This window comes from Parasteatoda tepidariorum, chromosome 7 (assembly GCF_043381705.1).
Source record: "Parasteatoda tepidariorum isolate YZ-2023 chromosome 7, CAS_Ptep_4.0, whole genome shotgun sequence".
NCBI lineage: Eukaryota > Metazoa > Arthropoda > Arachnida > Araneae > Theridiidae > Parasteatoda > Parasteatoda tepidariorum.
In genome coordinates this window covers 706,138-718,631 of record NC_092210.1, presented here as the reverse complement: position 1 = coordinate 718,631, position 12,494 = coordinate 706,138, and the positions used below count along the sequence as shown (strand labels likewise).

The window sequence follows — 12,494 nt, the reverse complement described above, 5'->3', positions numbered from 1 at the left end:
CTCTGTAGTATTTAATGCGGGACCGATGGTTTTCGCATGTCTCTTGCTGAATAACGTGTTCCATAAAACATCTGCCGGAACCATCCGGAGTTTCGTCACTCCCCCTCCTTTGTGGAGTGGGGAAGTGAACTGTTATAACCACCAGCATACTTTTGAATAAACCTTTTTATAACGTATTATGGCTTGTGACTGCATTATTAAAGATGAAGACAACAATGATAACAGGGATGTAGCCCTGATATTATAAGCCAAGCAGGATAGTTGCTTGCGGAGGAAACTTACTCATTTCTATCTCAGAAACTAAGCTTAGCGGAGACCGTCTGTGACTTCGAAAACCTCATTCCATCACCCACCGGGGGAAAAAAAAGTTTGCTTTATCGGCAGTGAAAAAAGCGTAGAAGGAAAGGAAAGATTCCTCATCCCATCACCCACCGGGGGAATACTACATCAAAAATATCGAATATCTCCTTCAAATGGACAGCTGAAAATTTATCTAGTCAAATTCTTCTTCAACTCATGGTAATTAATAATTCATCCAGTATCTTCAACAAAAAGCAAATTCTTCAATCATCAAACTTTTTGTTTGTATAAATAATAACTACAGTGGAACTTAACTAACATCGACTTTGCATTTGTCTATGCTGCATGCTTTGTCTACGCTCTGAAGGCGATGGATACAACTAGTAATCTGAGCTTCAATTTCTTTCCTTGGATTAAAAAGAAAAACTGCATCGAACTCCTGATAATTAAAAAGTTTTCGATTTGAAATTCCATCCCTTTCCTTTACAAGTGACTTACAGAAAGTTTAGTCATGCCTCTCTACCAGTGCTGCTTTGAATTTTATCGTCAATAAATTGGTCTACCCCGCCTCATTCAAGGAGAAATATGATTCCTCTTAAAGAAGAAATTACTAATCAAATTTCATCTGATGTTGTGATTTTCAAAATGTGTTTTGGAATCGAAAAAACAAATTTTTTTTCCTATCAACTTTCATCTGGTGTTGCGGTTTTCGGAATGTCTTCATGGACTGGTTCGAACTTTTTCTCGTATCCTTTGTGTTAATTTTTTTACAGTTCTCATAAAACAATTTCTTTAATTTTTATTGATTAATGAAAAAAAAGTACTCATAACAAGAGTCATTGTTTATGATTTTAATTTTTTTTTCTCATGCTTGATGTTTCAATTGAAACAATTACTTTTTATACATCGATCGTATTTACTGTTGAATTTTTTTTTTTTGAGAAATTTTTATTTTCAGTGAATTGATTGTTTTGATTAGCATAAAAAATGTTTCGAAAAATTATTTTCATATTTATTGTTTTATGTGTTACAGTTTCCATGAATGATTGATTAGTAGAATTTATATATTTGTTTTACTATAGTGCTTAGGGTTAAGATAAAATGCCATTAAAATATTCTTATTTTGAATGCAATTGTGGTTTGGTAGAAATTATAAATTAAACCAAGAAAAGTTAAAACTAATACAAATAGTTTGAAAAATGATAAAACACAAATTGAAATGTATTAGTAACTGAATACACTCAAAATATTTACAAAATAAAAATAGAAATGAAAATATTGGAATTTCCTAACACCCTATTGTGACAAATTAAATTACCAATTTTATGTCCAAAAAGAAAGAAAGAAAAATATAAATGAAAAAAAAAATTTTTTAATTCTTTTATTTTTTTGGACTTGGTCAAAACTAAGTATTCCTTTTTAAAAAATGTGAAAACTTATATGTTACCCAAACAAAAGGACAGTTAACACTTAACAAAATTTGTGAGTTTCCCTTATTACGATAGGCGAAATTTCTAACTCAGCTAAGTTTTTATACTTGATACTGATTTACCATATGCTTTAGTTGTGTTGTAAACTTGCAAAGATTTTTGTTTGTTTATTGATTGTGTCGGGCCAGTTGTTACTCTATTTGGTTAGAGACTGATCATCTCTGCTAATTCTAAAAGTGACAACTTATCTTTGCACATTAGACAGCGGAATTCTCAAAATGTTAAGGTCAAAAATTATGAAAAAGATGTTTCAGTAAAAGTAAACATCGAAAAAATAAAAGTTAAAGATGTTTCAGTAAAAGTAAACATTGAAAAAATAAAAAGAAAGAAAGTCCAAAAAGTTCAAATGATTCGAAGATAGATCTAGGTAATGGATGCGTACATTATCAGGCTAATATCGACGAAAAATATGTAAAGGGTAACAAAAACAAAAAATAAAAGGAAAAATAGGAAAAAGAAAGTATGACCAAGAAACTGATTACAAAATATATAAAAAGAATAATTTAAGTAAACAAAATTTTGAAAAAGTACATGTATCAGAGCTTAGGAAATATCACAATCCACAAATGTTGAAATTAAATCATGAATGTGTCTAAAACAAAAGAAATTTTTTTTTCTTCTACGGAAGAAGTAAAACCTTTTTTTGGGGGAGATCCGAATTGCGTGTGGAGATGTTTACCTCTACATCATTTGGATGTGAGGGCGATGAAAGTTTAACTTTTTTTCTCAACAAAGTGGGAAAATTTTTATGAACTATTTTTGTATTGTCCAGTCTGGAACTCTCAATTTCCCTCTGCTTCATGAAATTCTGTTTTCCTCCAATTTAACGGGGAATACAGACTTTCATCAAGTAAATAACCCCTTTTAACCACACAGAATCTTAAATTCTGAATTAATGACACATGTTGTCCAATTTATTTGCATAAAAATTTTATATATTTTTGTGTGAAAAATTTTTGAAAATTTTAGTAGAATAGTTAAATAAATATGTTTCATTTTTCTTTCTGTTTAATTGACTAAACAGATAAATTGCATTATCATGTTTTTTATGTTTTTGTCATTGTAAATAATTGTTTTTTTTTCATGTAAATCAAAAAAATATTATTTGCAATAGGAAAAAGTAACAGTCGTACCAACCTAAATTCTATAAATGTAAAGTATTCTTAATTTTTTTATTTTGGCTTACCAAAATTTTTTTTTTGGGGGGGGGGGGATGTAATACAAAAATTATAAATACTTTTGTATTAATAAAACCGTTAAAACTCTTTCGTTTTCATAAAATGTCTTTAGTAAAGAATAGGTGAAGAAATTCTATTTTGGGAATTCAAGGCTGAAAACTTACCATTGAATCATAATTAGATTTATATTTCTAAGGAGGAGTTATTTTTAGAATCTTGTCCCTCTTTCACTTCCATATTAGGAAGCATTAAATGATATTCCATAATGAGTGGAGTTACAAAGGTATGTACGACTGGAACCTAATTACATCATTCTCTGTAGTATTTAATGCGGGACCGATGGTTTTCGCATGTCTCTTGCTGAATAACGTGTTCCATAAAACATCTGCCGGAACCATCCGGAGTTTCGTCTACACCCCCTCCCTTGTGGAGTGGGGATGTGAACTGTTATAGCCACCAGCCTACCTTTAAATAAACCTTTTGAGAACGTATTATGGCTTATGACTGCATTATTCAAGCTGAATACAACAATGATAACAGGGATGTAGCCCTGTTATTATTTATACTACGTGGTTATTTTAGATGATANATAATATAATTTTATTAAAGTAAGGGCCAGAGCCCCAGAATGACAACCTTACATGCTGGTGGATAGGTATAGAATAGCACATTTGACCTTGGAAAGAGGGTTTTTATATCTTTCTGGACAATATATTTAAATGTTAATAGGTCTCAGTAGCGTGGGACTGATCAATTTCCCAAGCTGCTAAAGCCACATCATCACATTTTTTGAGATAATTAGATCAATATTATTACTTTCTTGTGGGAAAGGTTTTTAAACGTTTGGGCGTTAGATAAATGCTCTATTTATGGATTATATTTAATATATAATTGTTTTAACATCACATAATATTCCCCCCCTCTGAAGAAAGGTCTGATCAATATGCTAGCCTATTGGTCAGAACTTCCCCCTTCACGCGATTTCAAATTAAAATTTATTATTTTTAGTATATTGTCCAATATTATACATTTATAAGATCAATTTTTTGTTTATTGCTGTAAAATATATTAGTATGATATTTATTTTTAGCACTATAATAATTATTAGACTGAGAAAATTTATCATATGTAACATCTTTAAATTTTTGAAAAACTCTAAAATTTTTTAAATCAATATGTAACTTAAATAATGATATTTCATTAAGACCAAGTATAGCAAAATTAAGAGGGGTGTCTATAAAGGCGCATGTTATTACTTTTGTAGTGTTTCCTATTTTAACACTTACCTTTTGGAGGTTTCCCTTGATATATCCTTGAAATTGCGAAATTAAAATCCTAGTAGAGTTCAAATGTTTTTTTGATTGTCCTATAAAATGTTTCTGAATTATAGTGATGTTGGATCCTGTGTCCAATATAGTTAGTAAATTCTTATTGTTCACTCGCGATGTCACACATAAATAGTCATTTGATGGACAGCTTTTGTTATTGCTGGGCTGCGGAGGCTGGGAATCATGCTGAGGTACTCCATAGAGATTAATTCACAAACCTTGGCTGCCGCATTCTGTACTGATTTTGGGGAATCCACTGCCTTAGCTGCTCCATTCTGTACCGATGCTGGGGAATCCACTGCCTTGGTTGCTCATAGTATCGTGTATTATCATTCCAATTGTGTCGTTGGGGAGTAGGTCTATTGAAGGCACTCTTTTCATTTTTTTCTAATTTTGAGCATAACTTAATAAGTTCTTCCACAGTAGATGGAGATGCTATACTCAGAAAATTACGAAATTTCTCCGGTATGTCAGCTTTGATGGATTCTAGCAACAGCTCCTCATCTATGTTTAGATCTTTCGACGATTTCCACTTCTCAGCAGCATATTCAGAAAATGTCTTTTTTGGAGATGGCCTCATAGATAGAAAAAGTTCATACTTATCTTCTCTAAAAAGAGAAAATTTTTCTTGTAGTTTTACCTCGAGTTCGGTCCATTTATCAATTTCTATGCATTCATTAATGTAGAAGGTAAATAAGTCTCGTTTCAGGTATTCAGGTATGTTATTTATTTTCCAGTTTCCTTCCAAATGTAGAATTTCACATTTTTTATTGAAATACTTGATCCAGTTGGGGAAATTATTTTTATCCTCACACGGAGAAATATTAACGCGTGCTGGAGCATCCACCTGGTTTTCTTTTGAATCAGACATTATTCGTTTAATTTTTCTGTTTCTTAATTCTAAAGTCATCAAAATAAAGTTCTAATCGGGGATTAAAGCGAGAAGAAGACAAAACAAAGAGAGAAATAACAGTCCTCGTTCTTCTTTACCACACCCACGCATTCGAATTTCTAATCCAAGGTTACGAATCATTTTAGAAGCGAAAGTCGATTATCAAAAGATGTATTCCATTATTAAATTAAATATCATTTTCAGTTTTCAATAATAATTTTTTCGCGACAGGAAGCTATCACTGCCGACTTATCTGTTACGCTTTGAAAGCCTAAACATTGTAAGTTCGTAGTGTGGCCGGTGCTTCTTGAAAAAGATACAGGAAAATGCAGGAATCATAATATAATTTTATTAAAGTAAGGGCCAGAGCCCCAGAAGGACAACCTTACATGCTGGTGGATAGGTAGAGAATAGCACATTTGACCTTGGAAAGAGGGTTTTTATATCTTTCTGGACAATATATTTAAATGTTAATAGGTTTGTCCCCACTGCTGATTTAAAANTGTAACTGTGATATAATTTGGTTTCGTGTACCTGGCAACTTCGATGCATAATTAGTTCGTTTATGTTTATGTTCTACGTAGCTTCGTGCCTGTCTTTGTGTTAAATAAGAAATATATGGTGAAAGAATTGTAACTGTGATATAATTTGGTTTCGTGTACCTGGCAACTTCGATGCATAATTAGTTCGTTTATGTTTATGTTCTACGTAGCTTCGTGCCTGTCTTTGTGTTAAATAAGAAATATATGGTGAAAGAATTGTAACTGTGATATAATTTGGTTTCGTGTACCTGGCAACTTCGATGCATAATTAGTTCGTTTATGTTTATGTTCTACGTAGCTTCGTGCCTGTCTTTGTGTTAAATAAGAAATATATGGTGAAAGAATTGTAACTGTGATATAATTTGGTTTCGTGTACCTGGCAACTTCGATGCATAATTAGTTCGTTTATGTTTATGTTCTACGTAGCTTCGTGCCTGTCTTTGTGTTAAATAAGAAATATATGGTGAAAGAATTGTAACTGTGATATAATTTGGTTTCGTGTACCTGGCAACTTCGATGCATAATTAGTTCGTTTATGTTTATGTTCTACGTAGCTTCGTGCCTGTCTTTGTGTTAAATAAGAAATATATGGTGAAAGAATTGTAACTGTGATATAATTTGGTTTCGTGTACCTGGCAACTTCGATGCATAATTAGTTCGTTTATGTTTATGTTCTACGTAGCTTCGTGCCTGTCTTTGTGTTAAATAAGAAATATATGGTGAAAGAATTGTAACTGTGATATAATTTGGTTTCGTGTACCTGGCAACTTCGATGCATAATTAGTTCGTTTATGTTTATGTTCTACGTAGCTTCGTGCCTGTCTTTGTGTTAAATAAGAAATATATGGTGAAAGAATTGTAACTGTGATATAATTTGGTTTCGTGTACCTGGCAACTTCGATGCATAATTAGTTCGTTTATGTTTATGTTCTACGTAGCTTCGTGCCTGTCTTTGTGTTAAATAAGAAATATATGGTGAAAGAATTGTAACTGTGATATAATTTGGTTTCGTGTACCTGGCAACTTCGATGCATAATTAGTTCGTTTATGTTTATGTTCTACGTAGCTTCGTGCCTGTCTTTGTGTTAAATAAGAAATATATGGTGAAAGAATTGTAACTGTGATATAATTTGGTTTCGTGTACCTGGCAACTTCGATGCATAATTAGTTCGTTTATGTTTATGTTCTACGTAGCTTCGTGCCTGTCTTTGTGTTAAATAAGAAATATATGGTGAAAGAATTGTAACTGTGATATAATTTGGTTTCGTGTACCTGGCAACTTCGATGCATAATTAGTTCGTTTATGTTTATGTTCTACGTAGCTTCGTGCCTGTCTTTGTGTTAAATAAGAAATATATGGTGAAAGAATTGTAACTGTGATATAATTTGGTTTCGTGTACCTGGCAACTTCGATGCATAATTAGTTCGTTTATGTTTATGTTCTACGTAGCTTCGTGCCTGTCTTTGTGTTAAATAAGAAATATATGGTGAAAGAATTGTAACTGTGATATAATTTGGTTTCGTGTACCTGGCAACTTCGATGCATAATTAGTTCGTTTATGTTTATGTTCTACGTAGCTTCGTGCCTGTCTTTGTGTTAAATAAGAAATATATGGTGAAAGAATTGTAACTGTGATATAATTTGGTTTCGTGTACCTGGCAACTTCAATGCATAATTAGTTCGTTTATGTTTATGTTCTACGTAGCTTCGTGCCTGTCTTTGTGTTAAATAAGAAATATATGGTGAAAAAATTGTAACTGTGATATAATTTGGTTTCGTGTACCTGGCAACTTCGATGCATAATTAGTTCGTTTATGTTTATGTTCTACGTAGCTTCGTGCCTGTCTTTGTGTTAAATAAGAAATATATGGTGAAAAAATTGTAACTGTGATATAATTTGGTTTCGTGTACCTGGCAACTTCGATGCATAATTAGTTCGTTTATGTTTATGTTCTACGTAGCTTCGTGCCTGTCTTTGTGTTAAATAAGAAATATATGGTGAAGCAATTGAAATCTTTGTGAAAGAATTTAGAATGTAACACTTAAGTAAATTGATCCTTTAGAGGCTTGGATTACTCTAAATAGAATGGAAAGTGCAGTTGCTAACGTAAACAAATACCACGTTACAACAACCAATCAGGATCGAGATACGTCACTTGCAGGTATTCCATTGAATAATTTCAAATTCTTATGTTAGTTGAAAACATGATGAACTTTTTCATACTTACGTGAACCAGCATTATGACACACATAAGTTCCTGTTTCAGGCCCATTTGAAGTGTCAATTCTTTTCTTGGGAATCAATTCAATTATCTCTCCATCATTTTGATCGGGAATTTTACAATTAATTCCAAATCCGATATCTCTGTCCTTTGTTTCAAATTCCCACATTAAAACGGAAGATGGATGAAGAACATCAATGACTACATCAGTACTAGAGTGCCTTGATACCACTAGTCTCTTCACTCCCTCCAGGTTTCTTATTGTACTCTTGTTGGAGGAGAGAAAATATCTCTCTGGTATTTTACCTCCAGGGCATATCTAGAAATTGAAAATAATAACAAATATGCTATCACTAAAAAGCTGATTAAAAAATATTCGGTATTTTATGCTACTAATATGATTGTTTTACGAATATAATATAGTTAAAATAGTACTGAGTTTCAGTGGTGTAAAAAAAAACTATTAGTGAAATTTCACAGTTTTGCTATCCTGCTTATTTTTATTATAAGCTAAAACCATGTTATTGAAGAACTCGTTATTGTTTATAGCTGTTGAAAAAAATTGGTGAAGGACACGAATAAACTTTTTGCACGGGCAAGAAAATCTTTCTAAAATTTAATAAACGTGTATTAATTAACTTTGGATATTTAAATACAGACAAAAAAAAATACATATATACCTAGTTATTAATAGTATAGATTAAATATGCATTTATATGCATCGTAATTTAAAGCCGTCATTAGGAGTTGATACCATTTTTTATAAAGTACAAATCAATCAAAATCGCCTAATTTTGCGAAATTTTATTCAAAAATCGACAATAAAATATTTACCTAATACTTTTACTGTTGTTTTATTTTAATTGGTAAATAAATATATACTTAGACAAACTCATTTTAATAACATGACCACTATAATGAAATAATATTTTTAATAACATGAAAATTTTAATACATACAGATATATGAAAACTCATTGCTTTATCTTTCCAAATTAATATTCTAAGAGCAGAAATCCTTCTAACAGAAATAATTTCTTTTAAATAACTAGAAATGTTTAGAGATAAGTTTTTGACTGCTCTTTTATAAATTTTGCTACCAATTTTAGGAGGAGGCTGGTCAGCTTAACATTATAAGAAAAGGAAATAAGTTTAATGCTATTAGAAATTAGAACACTGTTACGTAATTCTCCTAAGATATTGAATAAACTAGATCTTCAGGAGAATCTTTCACCAAAGTTGCTCAGCTTTAGAAATAATTAGTTTCTAATATTCCCATTTGTACTATAAAATTGAAGATAATTACTGTTCATCAGGTGATTTTTTTACCATACGCATTTTTTAAAGATCTCTTTATTTTGCTCTCGTTCGAATTGAGAATGTATATAGTATCTCCTTCTCGATCAAACATACCCGCACATGTGACCTATGACGTCAGAGCCAGCTTATAGCCAATAAACAAAATGACGTGTCAAAGTTGAGCTAAGTTTTTCCACGTAAGTTAGAATGTTAATTAACGGGAAGTTAATTAAATACAGTATGTATTATGTAATGTATAGTATGTATTATGTAATGTATAGTATGTATTATGTAATGTATAGTATGTATATAGTATGTATTATGTAATGTATAGTATATATACAACATGTATTATGTACATTATGTAATTATGTATTTTATTGCAACACGTAATATGTTTTTGTTTTGTCTACCTGGCAACTTCAATGCATAATAATTTTGTTTATGTTCCACAAGGCTTCGTGCTTGTCTTTGTGTTAAGTAAGAAATATATATGGTGAAAGAATTGAAATCATTGTGAAAGAATCTTTGTGAAGGATAGAATGTATCACTTAAGAGAATTGATACTTGACAGGATGAGTTAACTCGAAATGGAATGGAAAGAACAATTTCTAAAGTAAACAAAGCCACGTTTTAACAACCAATCAGGCTCGAGATACCCACACTACGTCACTTGCATGTATCCCATTGCATTGGAGCATACCCATTTCTGCGACTTGAGCCGCTTCAGGTGCGCATGCGCATTTACTTCAAACCTTACGTATGGATGCGTATGAAATGATACATAAAACTCTAAAATCTCCCCTTTATCACAGTACCTATTTTAGGTTAAATTTCCGCACAGCAATCATTACCACAAAAGCATCACTGGCCTCAATGAAAGTTTGGATCCACCGAAACAGAATAGCTCCAGAGTTAAATACAACATTTTTTGAAATACTTAAATTAAAAATGAATACTTTATAACCATTTGTATAACAGTAATGTTAATACTTTAGACAATGCCTTAACTAGGGAAGAAAGGGCGATTTTTTTTATTTTGTTAGACCATATGAGTAAAACTTGCACAATTTAACTCAGTCAACATGGTTGGCAAGATTTTACAATCAATCTTAAAAGTACCGGTAAAAACCATAGTTTTTACGGTATAGTGCATTTAAAAAAAATACTCAAATGAGCACTTTAACAACAGAAATGAAACAGTGATAACAAGAGAAAGGATCAAAATTAGTATCTAAACACATGAACTGGCATGAATCTTTCGACTAGCCTTTAAACAATTTATGTATATAAAACTCCTATAATGAAATCATAAAAAACTTTCGATGTTATTAATATATTTCAAATCCATTTATTTTTTTTATTTTTTTAATTTTCTAAGTTCTTTCCCATTATTAATTTTGATCTACAATCGATAATTTTTTTTAAAAAAATCTTTTAACTAAATTGATGAAATTTCATTCTCTGTACAAATCTAAATGAGTATTTGAAGAAAAGTTTCTGAAGTATTTAATGTATTTTTGACTTAACTGCAATTAATTTATCTTACTAGACTTCTGCAGAGAGGGTTACCATCTGGATCGGTTCTTTTCCCGCCAAGAAATGCTGGTAAAACTTCGTCATCGATATTTTCCAGTAACTTCTCTTTCCAGCCATCTGGAGAAAAAAAAACATGACGTGACATTTATAAGGCATGAATCCACATTTACGATGCATGCACTGTAAAAACACTTATACGAAAATCTACTATGAAACGCTGGGCTCCGCATTTTATGTACAGAAACAGTCAACTATAATATTAAAAGATGAGTTTTAGATAGACGGGCCAGGATAGCCTGGTTGACAGACTCACGTTCGTAGGTACGGGAATTCAGCCAACCGAAGACTGTAGTAAATGATGACTAGTGCACTTTAAATCTGTTGGGTAACATAACAAATTATACCTCTGGGCATGCATACTGAATTGGAGATTGATCGTTGTCTGGTGCAGGTCAAAATTACGATCTGCGGACGAATGCATGAATAAGCCCACACCATAAACGGGTGAGACGTATAGGTGTGGCAGAATGTCCCTAGATGGCGTCACTGGAAAACTAGAACAATCGCACATTTTGCCTGAATGGCCTACGACTAAACAACATGAGTTTTAAAACCGAGTTGAATATTTTTTAATAAAAAGAAAATATCAGAAAACAAAAGAATGGATGACAATTCGTAACTAAATAACTCGAAATATTATGTATATTATATATAAAAACTAATGAAATATTCCAATTTGTAGAGTAATAAAATGGAGGGTGGCGCTGTATGGTGATCAGGGAGCTGAAAGTCAGAAAGATCTCGTGTTCGTATCAGGGATAAGGCCATGAATGTTCTTTCCTTCTCTTCTCTGAATTATCTGTCTCTCTTACTGTGGGTACAATGTTTGCCCACCTAATAGGGTGACCCTGATAGAGTAGTCAACAAATCTACTCTTCCGATACCCGAATGACGAAAGTTAATATCCGGGTGGGCATTGAAAAGAAAGAGTAATTAAAAAATCAACAAAAAAATTGTGATCGCCTCATTACTATCACCCATTGTTCAAATGCTTTTTCTTTCTGGATTGACTCCGTTAAACATTTCAAATCATGGATTGCTGTCTCCATCGATGTATGTCGTCTGATTGATTTTCATATCCTGCCTATGTACGTATTTCAAGCAGAGATGGGCATTTGTCATTCAGAATAATGAATAAAGAATGATGAATAATTATTCAATGATGAATAAAGATGAATAAAGATTTATTCATTAGTCAGAAATATTTTGAATAAAGAATATTCGTTATTCAGTATCCTTTATTCATTAGTCAAGAATAACTGAATAATTTCACTGGTCAACAAAAATGGGCACGGAATACTCTAATTGACTACGATTATGACAACTACAAATGAAACGTTAATCCTTTTTAAGTATATTTATATAATGTTTGAGAAAATTTACTTTTGTCTAACATAATGCATACTTTTGAGAAATGGTTACATGGTAAAAAAAGGGTTTAATTTTTTTAATTAAAATTTTATTTAAAAATTTAAAATAATATTATCGTTTGCTTTCAAAAACTATAAAAAATTGCGTTTTATAGATTTTAGAACAAAATTTCAAAATGAACTTAAGTAACTAAACTGTTATAAACCTACTTTTTAGCACAACTAAGTATGTTACGCTGGAGTAAGTTAAAATAACATAAAAATAAATAGTCAT

At 31.5% G+C, this 12,494-nt stretch overlaps 1 protein-coding gene across 1 annotated transcript in view; it reads right to left on the bottom strand.

The window, feature by feature from the left end:
* LOC107448958 (SEC14-like protein 2) overlaps nt 1-12,494 on the bottom strand; it is a gene marked incomplete in the record, with an annotated part of 60,205 nt that overhangs the window by 4,206 nt on the left and 43,505 nt on the right. The window contains 2 exon segments of the mRNA XM_071182995.1: nt 7,960-8,272; nt 10,801-10,907. Coding sequence (XP_071039096.1) covers nt 7,960-8,272; nt 10,801-10,907 — 420 coding nt within the window.